The 17,889-nt window shown below is 41.6% G+C and overlaps 1 protein-coding gene across 1 annotated transcript in view; it reads right to left on the reverse strand.

Moving 5' to 3' along the window:
• Positions 1–3,484: 3,484 nt before the first annotated feature.
• The window catches only part of SNRK (SNF related kinase), a 39,764-nt gene continuing 25,359 nt past the window's right edge, over positions 3,485–17,889 (reverse strand). The window contains exons 4-7 of the mRNA XM_058036785.1: positions 16,007–16,148; positions 13,062–13,274; positions 11,851–11,985; positions 3,485–7,311 (exon numbers count right to left, since the gene is read on the reverse strand). Of these exons, the coding sequence (XP_057892768.1) occupies positions 6,093–7,311; positions 11,851–11,985; positions 13,062–13,274; positions 16,007–16,148 (1,709 nt within the window). The 3' untranslated portion in view covers positions 3,485–6,092. The remainder of the gene's footprint in view (positions 7,312–11,850; positions 11,986–13,061; positions 13,275–16,006; positions 16,149–17,889) is intronic.

The following is a 17,889-nucleotide window of genomic DNA, read 5'->3' on the forward strand; positions in this document are numbered from 1 at the left end:
TTTCTTAGGAGGCAGTCAGTGTGTTCTCCATAAAAACTCCCCATCTTTGCAGTCTGCTGCCCACTTTGGTCTGAAGTAGCTCATGTTTCTTCAAGTTTTAACTTGCCTGGTCAGTGGTTTTGAGTGAGCAGTTCCAGAGAAGAAAAATCCATGGGATGGGCTCCTGTTGGAGTATGTTCTTGTGACCTTGCAGCCATTTTGAAGGGATTCTGCTGGTCTGCTAAGTGATCATGGTCTGGGAGCATGAAGTTGGTGTGTTTTGCTGATGGCAGCTGTATCAGTGTCTGGAATAACTTTCTAAGATGGCTTAGAAAAGGAATCAAGTCGTGTGTCAACTGTGATCGTGTGAAACAAGCAAGTCCCCTTCTGCAAAACCAACTCCGTGGTTTTCCTTGTGGGATCCATTTATTTTGTTTTCTGTGGATTAACAGGAAAATCTCTAGTGAGGTGTAAGTACCCAGTGACTTCAGTAATGTTGGCTGTTGCCTTTGCCTTGGGCAAATCCCTTCACTTCTGCTTAGTTTCCTTATCTAGAAACAGGGATAATACTGTTCTTAGGTGCCTTCTCCACCAGAAGTGAGGAGGTATGGAGGAATTCTGACCTTCAGTGGTATGAGAAGTATGGGACTCCTTTGTTTTGTAGGGATTAAAGTTTGTTCCACATACATGGTCACGAGAGAGACTGTTTCTGTCCTAAAACACTCACTTTAACCTGTTGAGAAATCTTCCCTCATAGTGCCAAGTAGTATTTTGTCACTGAAATGAAATTTAGCTCCTATTCCTCTGTATGCAGCTCTTTGTCCTTTCCTGGGGAGGGGTTCCTGTGTTTCATAATGTCTGGTGTACTGGGTTTTGTCTTTTGGGTTTTTTATACATTCATGGTGGCATCTATTTTCATTTCTCATTTGAGAGGAAAAACTCTTTCTGTCTGTGCTCCTGAATGTGTTGTTTCCTTTCTGCTGTAGGTGCACCTGTAAAAATGGTGGAATGCCAGGGATGAAACTCACTGACCAAAATCAGTTGTCAGGTGACAATGTCAGAAAGAATAAGGTATTTATCAGTAGCTGCCATTCACAAGGTATGGAATCTGAATGTCTGTTCCCAGGTCCAGGCAGGGTCCCTTCCCCAGCTGAGAGCCTCACACCTCTAGACAGCTGTGGCTCTGGGCCTGCAGGAGTGCAGGCCACCAGAGAGTTCTGTATGGCCACTGTGTGGCAGTTCTGCCAGTGCCTGAGTTGAAGCCATAAAGTGAGTTTATCTCTGGTCTCAAGCTTCAGGAAAAACCAAGCATGAGGCTGGAGCACCCTATTTGGGAAGATGACTGTGTGGGAGAAGCCTGTTAAGACTTGGATTTTACAAGCAGCAGCACTAACAATCCAAGAAAGCTGTTCTTAAGAAGGGCACTCATAAACCACTTGCTGGTGATACAAGAGTTCTCTCATCAGGTTCCTTGTGAGCGCAGGTCTAATTGTGTGGCCCAGAGGGATCTCCAGATATCTACTGAGGAGAACACTTATTACATGGAAAGGTTCCACTGTAGCAGGCAAGCAGTTATGGATATTTTAGCCTACCTGGGCCTGAGGGAATTGATCTTGAATCTCATTCAGAGAAATTTGAGCTTGTTTCCTTATTCATGTAAGCAAAGTCCCTGGGAACAATGCCTGCTACTGTGATGTGCTTTCTTCAGGACAGCTCTGCCATGCCTCACCCAGGAGCTGCAGGGGCGGGTGGCAGTGCCAGGGCTGTCAGCAGGGCCTGGTGACTCAGTGCCAGCCCTGGAGGCTGGTGCTGAGAGAGGAGGCTCTCTCTGCACCCCAGTGCTTGATACAAAGCACTGTGGTGATGGCCTCTGTCACCACTGGCATCATGAGGGCAATACTGGGCCTGTCTGAGGGCATGTGGCACACAAATGCCCAGAGAGAAAACCAGATCCTGCCTCCTCTGCTCTGTATTTCTCAAGAGAGAGCAGTGAGAGGGAGGAAAGAGGAAGATGTTACACAAGGGCCTGCTGAAATGAATTCCTGAGATGAATCATCTGAGAGCCCAATGAAGTCTGTATTACCTCTCTGGGCTTCTCAGGCCCTATACTTGCATTTTTCTTACAACATGATTCTTCCATCACATCTGAAAATAGAGGGCATCTCATTCTTTATCCCTATGTAATAAGACTCGACTCTGCCTCTAATACAGGGTTCTTGACTTGCAGAAATTGATGTCATTTTTAATACAGGCAGATAGGCCAAACAGATTCATCTTACAATTACAATTTAAGAAAACAAATAAATAGCCATAGCCTGTGGTTCAGGGAGGGAGCAGGCTAAAACAACTGCAGAGACACACTGCCTTGGAGAAGGGCAGTCCAGCAGTCCCTCTAAACACCCTGTGCATGTGAGGGAGCCTGGCTGGCTGCATGCAGTCAGCAACTCAACAAGTGAGGCATTGCTACACCTTCCCAAGTACAGTCACATCAAGGTGTTACTGCTCAAACACCTTTTACTCAAAGCAAGTTCATTTGGAATTAATGACAAACAAATCAGTTCTGATTCATTCACATAAACTTAACCATGGGAAAGGCTAACAGGGTGGCTGGGGTGTCTGATGTATGGGGACATTCCAGCTTGCCCTTCTTCCCTGTTTATTGCTAGCCAGCTGCTTTGGGATTTTTTTGCTAATGAAAAAATCCTTTAAAAAAATCTGTCATGAAAAGTATCTGACCTGCCCCTACCAGCTACTGAGATGTTCCTGCTCGGCCTTGCACTACCCAATGTGTTACGCCTTTCCTCAGTCACAGTCACAGCCCAGCAAATTCCTTGGCCACTCCTTTCCTGCTACCACCTCCACCCTGTTCTGCAGTGCCCAGAGCTGGGAAGCTCCTCAGACAGGGCAAGGTCCCAGCTGCACAAGTGCCCTGGCCTAAAGCAGCGGTCACGTAATGCCAGGTATTCACAGAACCTGTTCCGTGCCCTTGCTCCCTGTGTCCATACCTGCCCTGGCTGGTTACGCTTTGTGCTCCAGGAGCAGTTCAGTCACTGCAGCAGTGCTGAGCTGCTGCAGCCACAGGCAGCAGCAGACACTGAGGGACAAGATGCCACAGGCCAGGCCGCTCCCAGGCAGCCCCCTGCACCTCACTGCAGCACATGCTGGTGGGGCAAAGTGGGGCCCCCTCTATTGTTACCATTACCTGCCTTGCCTTATGAAGAACCATGGTCTGGAGCTCTGCCTGAGGAAGAGCTCCTCAGCCTTGAGACAAAATCTCAGCACATAATGACTCTGACAGCTGCTAAGCCCAAATGAACGTGTTTGATCACAGCAGGAGAGCAGCTGGCAGTTCACCAAGGGCTGTCCCTCCATACACCAAGCTGGGCTCTCCCAAGGCCCCTCACTGTTCCCAGGAGCTGCAGGGCAGGGACCAGCCTGGAGCCTGTGCCACCCTCACACCCCCAGCGTCAGGAGACACAAACCCCAGCCATGTGCAAGTCACCGCTTGTGCATCAGTCAGGATATCACTTTTATTAACTGGATTTTCCATTTCTGTCGCACACCATGAATGTTTGTACAATGAAAAAGCCAAACATTGCCAGAAGCAATAAGATCAGTTGATATTTCTGTACCCTCTTAACACGCATGGATTCTTTCTTGGTGAGAAATTTTTATACTTCTGTTCATTAATTCTGCTTATTTAGACTGCTACTCTTAAAATTCTGTGTCAAGATTGTCACATCTTAAATACAGATTAAGTTGCTAGAGGTACATTATTTTTTATATATTTTTATATACACACATACAGAAAAATACAAGACTAACTGTTTTTCCACAATATTTACTTTATACACTACTGTAACTATATGCAACTCTTAAAGACACGTTAAGGGGTACAAGAAACTGTTTACTTGCTCTAAATAGTTTGGTCCAATATTAGCTTAATGTAGTGGTTATTCTCGCCCTTCCTTTTACGTGACGACATAACACGACGTACACCACATGCACAATCATTCACCTATCAACAGAGGGGGAGAGGACAGCACTCAGACTAACACATCTGTACACATCTGTACACCCAGAGGTCCAACCAGCCACACACAACTATAAGGCTATAATACAACTATGCAGCATAAATGGTCAACACTGCTGTTCTAAAGTGAGCACCATATATACAGTCGTATATAAAAACATTGGAAACAAAATACACCCGGGGTTAGTTAAAAGGTGCCATTCCAAGGCTGTACATATCAGGAAAGAGTATTTACAATACTTGGAAAAAAGCTGCAACAAATAAAGTTTATTGCCAATGCCCTTTATAAACTCGTCTCCTACGTGGATGTTACGCTCACTGTCTGTGAACCACACATCTCGTTTCTGGCCCTTGGTAAGATCCCTGCTCAAAAAATTCAAGCAATTATGTTCTATGGCTTCACCCACACGTCTATGCTTGTAGCTTTTAACTAAACTGCAACTAGAGATTGAAACTTAAAGAAGCACAACACTTCTCCTTTGCCTTGTTCCAGAAGCAGAGCCCCTGGCTCAGCTCACCAGGAAGGACACCCCATGCACGTCAGACTCTCTGAAGTCCTGCAGGAATCACAACAAGAGCTGTTGTGAGCTGTGGCCATCCTGACCCAGCCGCTCTTTGGTGCTCTGCTCCCTCCACAGCAGACACAAAACTCTGTATTGACCATTCTGAAAGTGTTACAAGATGCTCAACAGTGTCAAACTCCTCTGGGACACCCAGGGTCTGCCCAGGGCGCTGCTACATAGTACCCCCAGTTTCACTAGAATTGCTTAGAAGACCCAGTGCACAGCATGAAAAAATAAAACATTCTTGCCCTTCCCAAAACTAGGAATCTGCAATATATTTTATTCTAGATACTAAAATTACACAAAGTTAATACATCTGGTCAAAAGTATCCTTTTGTACAGAAATACTCTAAATCAAGACCTTGCCATGGCAATGGGAAATCTGACAGGAAGGCTCAGAGCTGTGAAAGAAACACTTTCCTACAGGGTGTTTTAAATGGACTTTATGAACAAGTGCATTTCTGAGGGAAAATAAGCGATGTACATGTGGGGAACAGCAGTATTTTAAGTCCTAAAAAGAGTAATAATAACAAAACTGTAAATGACAATTTCAATGTGAATCCAATTACCTAAAGGTTTTCCATCCCTTATTGCCTTCTGGAATCTCAGGGAAGGGAGGCGAGAACAGCAGAGAACGTTCACAAGGTAGAAACCTAAAATACTAAGTGTCATGATATACTACTAACAAAAGTAATTAATACAAATACTTTCTTTTCAGTTAGCATGTAAAAACTCAGAAGTAGACTTAATAATTTACCTTTGTTATATTAAAAAAGATTGTCTGCTTGTAATATTAACATATTTCTATGGGAGAAAGCTGCCTTACAAATCTACTTGCCTCTTTTTTTTTTTTTTTAAAGAAAACTGCCTCTAGCAAAACAAGATCTTTTCGGTTTGATTTTTGAGCCACAACTTCATCTATATCATAGCTTAAGACAAATAGGTGTGGGTTTAAAATCATATTTCAAGATCACTAATTTTCAGTGCATCTTTGCTTTGTACAAGCCTTGGAACATCTGAAAGCTCCCTGAAGAGTTTTCAGCATCAAAACATTATTGCTTTGGTTCTGTTTCAGACACATAGAAGTATGCCACATATCACATATTTTAGTTTTCACAGAAGGTCAGAACAAGAATTAACATTTGATAAGCAAACAAAAGCTTCTCTTTCTAGTTTAAGTGCAGAACATGAAACTTCTAAGTGCTTCATTTACATTAGGATCCAGATCTTTATTTTAATTTCATCCAGATCTTCCATAGTAAAATTATAAATGTAAAAATTACACAATAAAATATTCTGTTGTGTTGAAAAAGAAAAACATATCTGCTAGCAGCATGCAAAGACCATGCATCGTCATACCATCAAGCAAACACAAAATTAAAATATAATAAATAACTGATTGAAGCCCACTTAAAAATCTTAAGACAACAAAAGGGGGTCCGTGACAAGGTGTTCACAGCTCTGACCAGGAAGAATGACTCTGTCCAGCGAATCGAGCTGTTCAAGTCAGGTCATTGTCAAATGACGTGACAGCAACTGGTTTGACTGGAGGTACACAGCAGCCCCTCCTTCGGGTTCCGCTGAATATTCACAGATATCTTTTCACAGAGAGGTAGTTGTAGCACATTGTTTTTCAAGTTCCTGTTCTTTAGCCGTTCCAATTCGTTTGTTGTGTCTGACATTTGGTCGGAAAAAAATTTTAGGCTGCCCAGTGATGAAGGCTGGTTTGCACTTCCGCTGGAGCTTATACACATTTTCCACGATGATTTCTCCTGTACTTTTACACTGGAAAAGGACAGATTGTTTTGAGGATCAATAATGTATTTCGTGCTGCCGTGAATCTGTGAACCTAGACAAAGGCTCATTAGCTTCAGGCTTTCAACCAGTTCCCCTGCACTTCGGGATGAGAGCTGCATGGAGTTTCCAGATCCAGCGCATCTCCGAGTGGAACCCGAGGTGGTGTTGGTGTTTCCTCCAGAGCCACCAGAGGGACTGCCCCCACCTTTGCTGTTATCGCCCGGGCTCGTTTTGTCCACCCCTCCGTTGCTGTTGCTGGGTTTGCTTTGCCCACCGCCGTCCCCCTGGCTGCCCGGTGGCCCTTCGCTACTATCCCGCCTGTGCCAGGAGTAAGTGAACCCGCTGTCCTTGTCCAGACGCCTCCTGCTCTCCGAGTCGTCATCGCTGGTTTCGGAGCTGCTGCAGCTCGAGCCCCGGCCCTGGCTTTTCCTCCGGTGGTAGCGTTTGTGCACGGTGCTGGGCGAGGCGATGTTCATCTTTAACCTGCTGAGCTTTGGGGGCAAGTTCTCGTCCATGTCAAACTCATCATCTGACTCGCCCTCCTCAAAGATCTGGTTGAGCACTGGTGCGCTCTTTCTCGAAGTAAGACGGTTTGTAACCGAAGGCTTACGACGCAGAACAACTTGAGTAGAAAGAGAAATAGGTTTTTTATCTTCCTCATCCTCCTCTTCATCCTCTTCGACTCTGAACAAGCACTTCCGGCCACTGGTAGTGGGCTTTAAGCTCACCGATGGAACTGCTGAGAGTGCTGGCCCGGCCAGCTCAGGGATCTCTTCCTTCTTTGTGGAGTCCGCGAGGGCCTTGCTCCGGTGCCCGTTGAGAACGTTCTCAGCCGTGCGAGCCGGCGACGACTGGGGAACAGTGGCGTGGGACAGAGGGGTTGCTGTAAGGTCATCCTCCAGATCCTGCGGCACATCGATTTTTGTCGGCCACGACTGCCTGCATAGAAAATGGAAGATAAACAGAAGTTTACATCACGGCAGGCATTGCAGAACTTCCAAGGGAGTGTAAGATCTGCACCAGAGAAGCACAAGTACTGACACACAAATTGGGCTGCTGAGTGGCATGTCTGTAAACAACAGTACTGAGTGACTGAGCACAAGGAAGTGTTCTCTGAGAATGTGCATTCCTCTGGAAATGCTGCTGTTTGAAAGGAACCATCTATACAAGAACACAGTTTAGAAATTATGTTGGTTACTGTCAAATCAAAATTTAAGATTTCACTGCTCTCAGAAAATGAATTAAGCAATAAAAAAACCCTGAAATAATTGTGTTTCAAAAAAATAATCTGAGATTGGTACAGAACCACCACTATACCTAGAGAAAGGTACAGGCCTATTCAAGCACAACTTAAGGAAGATAGTATTGCAAACTACTTCTAATCTGACGCTCCTGGAGTTTTCCCTCAATATTCTTAATATAAAAATTAGGTTAGAATTAACATGAGTGAGATTGAAAAGGTGAGTCAGATGAAACAGTCTCTCATTCTCACCAAGCTCTAGTCTAGAAAGTTCCCTTAAACACATGCAAACTGAGATCATACATTTATTTGTCCTTAGCTGAGAATCTGGAATGATACAACTGCATGAATTGAGAACTCAAGCTGCTTAAGAACATGACACTTGAATAAACTGTAAATCCAAGTTGAAAATGTATGACTCTGTAATAGCATTAGCTCAAATCAAAAGGAAAGTAACATGAGTGTCCATCAGTTTTACAAGTGGGCAGCTGGTGTCTTATCTCCAGTATCTCAAGCTACTCTCTAATTATTTGCATTTAACTTTAAATCCTAACATAGATTGTAATATTCCAGTAATGCACACAGAATAAACTTAAGAACAAAGACTGTCAGTCTTTACTCTCACTATTTTAAAAGCCTAATCCAAAAAACCAACATCTACAGACCAACATGCTAACACTGAACAATTCTTCAACTTCTTCACTAAGCATAGGCCCCACATTTCTTGGCTTTCATTTCAAAAAGTTTGCCAATCTCTTAAATTTATATAACAAAAATACTCTCACTACTGCATGAAAAGCTGTTGTAAAGACCTCTGTTCACATATGGGCAGCCTATTACAGGACATTCTCAACCATACTTTCTGTGTGCCAAAAGAAAGGGCTGCATGGCTTCATGGCCCAGTTTATAAGCAACAGGAGGAGGACAGCAGAGAACATTTCACACCAAGTGTGACCCCAGGTATCTGCCTGACAGGCTGCATACAAAGACACAAGAATCACATCAGTTTCCTGCTCTCTGCCATGTCAGGAGGTCAAGCTGAAGGATGAGGGAAGGCTCAGACACCCCTTTGCTGTGGCAGGACTGCATTTGCTGAAGGCTGCACAGAAAAGGCCCCTGAAGTGTGAGATATTGGTCTATGCCAGGTTGTCTCCTGACAACTCTCTCCCCAGCTGTGCAAACTTTGAGGAGGAGGCTGGACTAAAACCAGCAATAAACTCACCCAGCCTTGCTGCAGACTTTGCTTTGAAGCACTTGTGTCACTTATGCTCAACCAGCAGTGCCAGAAACCTCCAAGCCAGGACCCTCCAACAGTGGGACCTGGCTGCCCACACACCTCCTAAGCCTGTGTGGTGCATTCCCTGTGTGGAGCCATGCAGGCTCCTGCCTGTCTCACTGGGAGCTGCTGGTGGCCCTCACCTGCCTCTCTCCAGTGAGGAGGGAGCTCTACCTGGAGGGAAGCAACAAAAGCAGCAGCTCTGAGCCAAGCTGCACAGACAGGAAGTGAAGCCTGGGCTGTGGTCTTCCTTGGTGTCATGCTGGCCCCCTCCCTTAGGTCCCAGCTCTCTCCAGAAATGCTGGGGAACACTGGCCCAGTTTGCTGATGACTTGTGCTCTGCTGTGTATTTTAAACACAATTGCCTGTAATTAACAAATAGGACTTAAACACGCTAGAAACATAACTACAAACATGACAGAAAATGAAGATCTCAATCTTACAGGAACTTGCCATGCTAAAAGAACAGACTGGTTTGTCAGCAAAAATAGGAAGAGTTCTGTAGTTGTCACAATAAAGAGCAAATATAGTACCTTACAGTACTGTAGTTGCCAGGCAATAAATCTCCTCACTACAGTATGTTTATCTCTCATAGCAGCCCATGTTTGCCTCCCTTCCCTTCTGCCTCTCCCTTTATTCCCAGTGGGCCTGAGGGGAGAGAGGGACAGAAAACAAGCTCCAGGTTGGAAGTAAGTTATTTTTTTTTAAATATTTTGAGGTCTCAAAATCAAAGTAATGCACTACTGAGTTGTCTGTTCTATAAGGTCATTCTGTAGAAACACTTGGAATTTAGAACCATCATGGAGGCAAAGAACAGCTACTGGGAGCATAAGAGCAAGGGTTCCCAAGTTTGTGCAGATGTCTTTGTTATGAAAATTCATACTCCTAGGGCAGGCTATAGCTACTCCAACATTACTAATTCATACAACAATTTAGATTCATTGAACTTTTTGTTCCAGTTTCTTTATAACTAGAGCTGCTCTTTACTGAAAGAGTGACACTGAGGGGTAAAAACCCCAAACAATTCAAAAGCCAACTTTATAGTTTTACAGTTTCCATTTGAAGGTGAAGTCCAGGTCTTCCACTAGAGTAATTTGTTTTAAATGTAATACTTAGTATTAGGCACATTTGATGGGCTTTCTTTTTTCAAAGAAGCTGACATTGAAATGAGGGGATGATCCATCATGAGAGAACTGCTGAGCCAAAGTAACAGAGGTGAGCTCTCTAACACCAAGCTCCAGACCATTTATGTCTGCAGACCCTTAGATGCCTGCAACAGTAACTCTTCTCAAGTACCTGCAACTACCTAAGATAAAATTTCCCACATTAGTGATCACTGAGTGATTTCTACATGAGTGAATGATGATTAGGTGTGCACAGTACAGGGTGCAGTCCCACCTGGGGATGACAAAGACACTAAGACACTGAAAACACTGTAACATTCATGGAGCATCAACTCCTAATTCAGGGAGACAGAATGGCATTCAGAAGAGATGCCTCTAAAATCTCAAGCCTGAATCCAAGGTGACAACCATTGGAGACTTTAACCTATTTTCCCAAGTGTGTGTCCTTACTCTGTAAAAGGTGCTCATTTTTTTTTACATTTAACTTGAGGTAGTAGTATCTTACTTTTATCATTTAGACCAAGGAAAACTATGACTGTGCACCAGAAGGACATCCCAGCATTTATTCCTATTAAATGATTTCACATATGACTTTGCCTGGAAGTTGCACAGAGAAACTTTTGGAATGAACAAGTTATTTTGTCTTTTTCTCTAGGTCATACAGATAAACAACACTGAAGGTATTACTGGAGTTAGCAGTGGTAAACATCAGCACAAACACTTAGTATTCTTTTCTCATTAATAAATTATCTACTAACAATTGCTATTATTGCTAGTAGCAATTACCAGTATTACCTAAATAGGCAACTTTTGGAAATACTGGAGGTTACAAGATGAAAGTTAATGACAATGCCTCAGTACCTCCTCCACCTTCACTGGAACAATTGTCAAGATGGGCCAATGAATATTTTATCCAATACCAGCAGATCCCTAGTGATAATTTAAAACTTAACTCAGGAAAGAAAACCCACAATGTTTAAGAAAAATAACTGCTCAAAACTTGAATCCTCCAATATCTATGTGGAAGTGGAAACTATACTATTTGCCTTTTGGGTTGGGTGTTTTGGTTGGTTGGTTTTGGGGTTCTTTTTTTGGTTGGTTGGTTTTTTAAAGCATATTCTGCTGTAACTGAGAACGTGGGATGCTTTGGTAACTGGCTGAAGAGCAAATGAACTGGCTGAACATAGCAATACCAACTAGATGCCAGAAGCCAAATTCTCTCCTTTTAGTTTTACTGTGTTACAAGCTGAAGCTTGGAAAATCTCAGGAACCCTTACTATTAGGTTTTTTTTAATTCATGTTTCTGTCAAACAAAACCAATCTATTGCAGTATATTTAAGTAGATGGTTGAAATGGTAAATTCAATAATTTTTATTAGACAACAGGCACAGCAACTGACATGAAAAAGAACATAAACCTACAGGTCAAATTTAGAGGGATTTCTCATTTATAACTATTTCCATATCAGCAGGTTTACGGATTATGCAACTAATTTTTCTCCAGGGATATTACATAACACAATTTGTATGAGGAGCTGAAGGTCAATGAACAAGCCCTTTTCTAGGAGGTGTGAAAACTTGCCTCTTAGGTACAGGCTTCAAATTGCCTTGTCATTTCCTGAGAAGGGTAGGAATTGAAAATATTATGTGCAACTGATTTCTGAACAGTTTCTGAAGTGTCTACAGCCCTTTGAAGACATTAAAATTTGCAATGAGTATTTTACTGTTTTCAAGAAAGCAGTACTTGAGAAATTTAATGTTCTCATTAAGACAATTTAAACAAACAAACAAAAAAAAACCCCAAATCCCTCCCAGTCATTTAGATTCCTAAATTCTCACCTGAACTGGGCTTTGATGTTGCTGGGGCTTGCAGATCTGGTCTGAATTTCCTTCTCTTGTTTTTCTCGCAGGATCCTTTCAGCTAGTAAGAAGTAAGTAGCAGTGATGTGATTGTATTTGTTAGTCTCCAATGCCCTGAGGAAAGTACAAAACATGAAATAACCCATCCATCAGTGGTTTCTAACAATTGGACATGCATCTTGCAGCTCGCTGTGCTTCCCAAGCAGGAAGAGTGTCTGAAAGCAGGACTACCCATTTCTGATCTTTTGACAAGCATGCCTTAATTTTATTAAAAATAAAGGGCCAACAAGTCCAGCAATTTCAGCTATAGTTGAGAGGAGACATCCTTAGAATACCATCCATCAAAAGTAAGAAATTATTTTTTTATTTCACATTCTGTAAATGACAACTGTTTTTTATTAATGTTCTGCACCAACGATGGGCTCTCCCACTGGCACATGCAACCACAAAGTACCAGTATTTGGTTATGCAACAAATGGAAGAAAACTTTAATTATTTTAGGGCTGTCACATTGAGTTTATAGCAAAAATAAGTTCAAAAATCAGTAAGTGTAACTCAGACATTGTAACAGAAAGGCTGCCCCTGTTACACAGCTAAAAGCTTAGCAAGTGAGACTGCTGCTTTCCCTTCCACATAAACAGTGTTTAACAGCTGAACACATTAAAAAAGGAAAAAAATATTTAAGACCTCTTTCAATTTGGGGAATATTTTAGAAATTTGGCAGTTTTATTCTATTAGAAGCACCTATGTAGTCTTCTAGCAAGCTCCCTCAGTGACACTGACCATTATGCATTACAAAGATAAAGGGAATAATATTTTAAATGAACAAAGATTCAGGTACACTGGAAATATGCTAAGGGAAAAATGCTAGAATTTGTCCCCTTCAAATATGCATGAGAGATGAAGAACAAGCATGGATTCCAAAGCACTTAGGTTTACTCAAGACAGCTACAGCAGGAATCAACGCACTGTTCCAACACATTTTTTGAAGTTATTCCTAAATTTGGTTATACTTAAGTACTTCTGATCCCACAATATCCTATCACAGAGCAAGACCGCAATACTTTGTTTATTAACTGAATGCCCTGATATTTAAACACCAAAGTGCCCAAGGTTCTCAGGATGTTCTTGAATCAAAACCAAGAGGTGCACAAAACAAAGTGCATCCATCTAGAACACTGCTGACTTACTCCACTATGGTGTCTCTGTCTGCGATGTCCCCAAGAACCATGCGCTGTATTATACTGTTGTGCTCCTCCTCAGACAGGTTTTTGTAGGATACAAGAGGAATATTATACTTGGTTGCAGGAGATGGATCAACTCCTTGGAGCCATGCATGGTTTTCAATCTCTTCCAAAGATGCCCTTCGCTTCGGGTCTCTCTGCAACATCCGTGTAATTAGACTGTGAATAAAAAATAAATCTAAACAAAAATGCACACACGTGTTTAAAAAAGCAGCTGTTGTGAGAGCAACATTAGGAAGGCATTTTCTGCTGTCAGGTCACACAGATCTTCTGAAGTCCCACAGTAAACAATGTGATGGGAAACTGTTTAGTCTCAAAGACATTAAAAATACTGCTAAACTGAAACAGTTTATTAAAACTATAAATACCATAAACTCTACAGTTTTCATTTACTGTACTAGATAATTAATCTGATTTTTCTCATTTATTTGATTTTAGTAGGTTTTACAGGGTAATTACAGGTCACAGGTGGCCTATCAGCTAGTAAAGTAAATGGTAAAGAAATAGAAATGTGATTGTTTTTATTACTGCTGCTGTGAACAAGTATATGGAATGGCAACAGATAAACAGAAATATGCTATTCTGAAGTAACTATCAGAAATTTGAGTCTTCAGCATCCTTGAAAAAACTGTGATTTGTTCTACCCACATATAAAAAAACTAAACAGACCAATGCACTCTCTGGGATGATGTAGGGACAAATCTACTAATGAGCTGATAGTGAGATTTTACAAATGTTGGAAAGTAAGTGCATGAATTCCCCAAGTAAACAGAGAAAGAAGACTTCATTAGCACAGCACATCTCTGTTCACTTACTATACATGGAAGATTCTTGGGGGAAGTATTTTTGGCTTTGTTCAACAAATATGGATATATGGTTTTGTTGCCAAGGTTACAAAGAAACTCTGTTGCTCCAACATGTTCTCCAGTTCTCATATAGTGCTTTCTCTTCCACTGAATATACTATACCATGCAACTTCTGGCTGCAAGGCCACACACAAGACAGGGTGAGACATGGGACCCTTAAGTTTCTTTGCTTTTGTCAATATTATGACAGAAAGAGAACAAACTCCATATTTAATTTGACTTTTTTTTAAACTACACCTGTAGTAAAATGTCACAAATGCAGTACATGTGCCTCCTGCTTGAAGCTTGTTTATGCATCTCAATCCACAAATGCTTTCACTCCAAGAAGGAAGTTTAAGCACTCCCAGAGTCTTTTCCCTAAGAAAACCTAACCTATAAAGGACCTGGGTAACTGGCTGTACATTGTTCATGCTTTGTACAGAGAAAGCAGATCTGGACATGTAAGCAAATCATTGTTAGCAAGTATATTAAGCAAAAGGCTGCAAAAGGTAAGGTTCCTGGCCTCACCATGCAGCATCTCAAGAGATTGATTCGATACAATTCACTGATAAGAGCTCCCTCTTAAACCTCTTCCTGTACTGTACTTAAAACCTCTTCCTGTATGTGAAGCTCTTCAAGCTCAGAGCAGCTTTCCCATGTTACTGGAGGGTGCTAATGACAAGACAAGAACACCAGCACAGAGTTACAGAATCATTAAGGTTGGAAAAGACTACTGAGAGCATCAGGTCTAGCCAGTAAAATAGCACCACCATGCTCACCACTAAACCATCTTAAGTACCAAATTTACACTTATTTTGAATCATCATCATCACCTCCAGACACAGTGATTCTACCACTTCCCTGGGCAGCCTGTTCTAAGGCTTGACAAGAAATTTTTCCTAATATCCAATCTTAACTTTGAGGTCATTTCCTCATCCTATTGCTCATCACCTAGGAGAAGAGACTGACCCCACCTGGCTACAATCTCTTTTCATGTGGTTGTAGAGAGCAGTAAGGTGTCCCCGAGCCTCCTCTTCTCCAGGCTAAACAACCCCAGCTCCCTCAGCTGCTCCCCAGCTTCACTGCCCTTCTCTGGACACAATCCATGACCTCAATGTCTTTCCTAAGAGCTCAGAAACTGAACACAGGGCTCAGGATGTGCCCTCACCAGGGCTGAGCACAGGGGATCACTGTCCTGGTCCTGCTGGCCACAGTGCTGCTGATGCAGGCCAGGATGCTGCTCACCATGTTATGCATCACACTCCTGGACTGCACAGATGATAGGTAAAGAAAGGAATGGTCATCATGACCACAGCTGTAACTTCATTCTTTGGTAAGTAACAGAATTCTAGATGCTGCTCTAGTTTTTTTTTGACTGAACCAAATGCATTTTCCAAGCATTTATAAAGGCATCTGGTTGTCTGTATTGAAAATTAAAAGATACTCTACTGCAGATTCAAGAACCCCAACAAACATTTTAAAATAGTCTAAATGATGCAACTGGGATATATATTTAAAGGCCTGAAGGTCCTTAACCAATAGGGAAGCATGGGAAATAATGGAACATATCAATAAAGGCTCCAGTGAACACTGCAGAAAAACACATCAAAAGGAATTGTGACTCCTAAATGGATATGGTATTTCCAGACCAAATATTTTTCTCCCTTGACAGCCTAGGATGTTAATTTGGAGTTGCAATTTCAGTAGGAGATGAACAAATCTTGCTGTGTGACAGGTTTTAGTAACTTGTTGTTTGGACAGAAATTGATAAGCAGCAGTACATTCCTAACTCTTGTGACAGAATAATCTCAACACCACCTGGTAATTTGTCCAGGCAAAGCGTTGGCCAAAGCCAATCAGTAGTGAGTAATTTCTTCAATTCTTTATAAAATGCATGACAACTGAGAGACATAAAAGGAAGAGTATGAAGGAACATTCTATACATTGATAATATAGTATGGGGAAGTCCCAAAAGTAATGCAAATCCACTTCTGTGAATGCTTCCAAGTTGTTTAGTACTCCCAAGTTGTTTAGTACTCTACTTACTCTTTACATTCTCTGGACACGTGAGGTGGCACCGTGTATTTGCAGTCCATTATCATAGTCAGAGTTTCACTGTCATTTGCTTCTTGGAATGGTGGTTGTCCACAGACTAACATGAACAGGATGACCCCCAAACTCCATATATCTGCAAATATAAAGTACATATTTAAAAAACCCAAAGTGTTGAGGATACAGACATAATTACCATCCAACCCATGAAATATTCTTAAAATGCATACTGGGGTGATTATTGCACTCTTCATTATGAACATTACTTATGGAAATTACAATTCCACTGAGTACAAAATACAGTAGTTCCATTGCTTGACAGCTTTTACAGTTTTTGAAGGGGAAAAAACGTAAAATTCATTACTTCAAGGATGCATAACAGTTTGAGATGCATTAACACTTTTGACAGCAGTGTTAGATAAAGCTGAAAATAATCTGGTCACTTAGAAGGCAAGAATTCATTACCCTTTTGATAACAAGTAGGCACAGGTTATTCAAGAGATTTGAATTCAAAGCACATTCCTTTCTCAAGGACTTGCATAAACTGTTCTCTGTATTGTTTACATGGTTCTCAGAATCACTGGGTTGGAAGAGACCTTCAAGATCATCAAGTCCAACACATGCCCTGACACCTCAACTAAACCATGGCACAGAGTGTCACATCCAGTCTTTTCTTAAACACATCCAGGGATGGTGACTCCACCACCTCCCCTGGCAGAACATTCCAGTATTTTATCACTCTTTCTTCAGTAAAAAACTTTTTCCAAACATCCAACTTAAATTTCCCTTGGCACAGCTTAAGGCTGTGTCCCTCTCGTTCTGTCAGTTGCTGCCTGGAGAAAGAGACCAATCCCCACCTACTCAGTGAGGTAAGAAATCACAAAGAAAGTCACTTATTTCAATAAGACTGATTTTGCTGTTGTCCCTTCAATGGTGTTGTGTTGCTTTAAAACTTGGAACTTCCAATAGTAACTAAATTAGTTTATGTAAAACCAGCTTCTTATACCAATGATACTACAAAGTGTGGAGTAGTGGGTTTGGGTGCTGAGGTTTCTTAAAAAATATCCAAACACAACAATTAACAGCTATTTCTACTACACTCTGGGACTCTTCTTGTTTCATTCTAATTCCTGTTTGTGTAAAATAAACATTTAACAACTCTCTTGCTCCCCGGTGGAATGGCATACCAAAAGATGAAAAAGAAGCACTTTGGGGCATTGAAGCCCTGTAGTTGCTTTCTGCTTAGTGTAATAGCTAATATTTAGTTCAAATTCTTATTAAGAGCCTGCCTAAGAAAAAATATTCAATGAGTGTCACTGCATTCAATAAAGGAAACATAAATATTAAGAAATGCATCATATAGCAGAACAATAAATGACTGGCTCCAATATATGGTTAATAAAATCTTCATGATCTTAAACTTCACCTACAACTCCATGCTCTGGGAATTTCAGCAGCAATTTTGGGTCTTAAATCCTTAACACGTTACAGATCTGTACCTAGGAAAACCAAACAGCTGAGAGATGACTGGGCAGGCACCTCCCACGGAAGAGGGGAGAGCAGCCAGCAGTGATCTGGGACACACCAGCTTTTTCCTGGAAAGACTTGCAAGAGGGATCCACATAAACTACCTACTCAACTGCATCTTGTCCATTCAAAATACTCAATGTGCATTTCATGCTGAAGGATGGCTACAATTTTATTTAACAAAGTAAATCACACAGATTCATCCCTAGAACAATTACTCATTTTCCTAGTTATGACCTATTCTTCTTATGGTTTAGCTGACAGGGGAATAAGAACACTACATGGTAATTTTCTTTAGAGCTCTAATTTGTTCTAAGTGTATACTATTAAACTCAGACAATTATTGGATT

Source organism: Melospiza georgiana, chromosome 1 (assembly GCF_028018845.1).
Source record: "Melospiza georgiana isolate bMelGeo1 chromosome 1, bMelGeo1.pri, whole genome shotgun sequence".
Classification (NCBI taxonomy): Eukaryota; Metazoa; Chordata; class Aves; order Passeriformes; family Passerellidae; genus Melospiza; species Melospiza georgiana.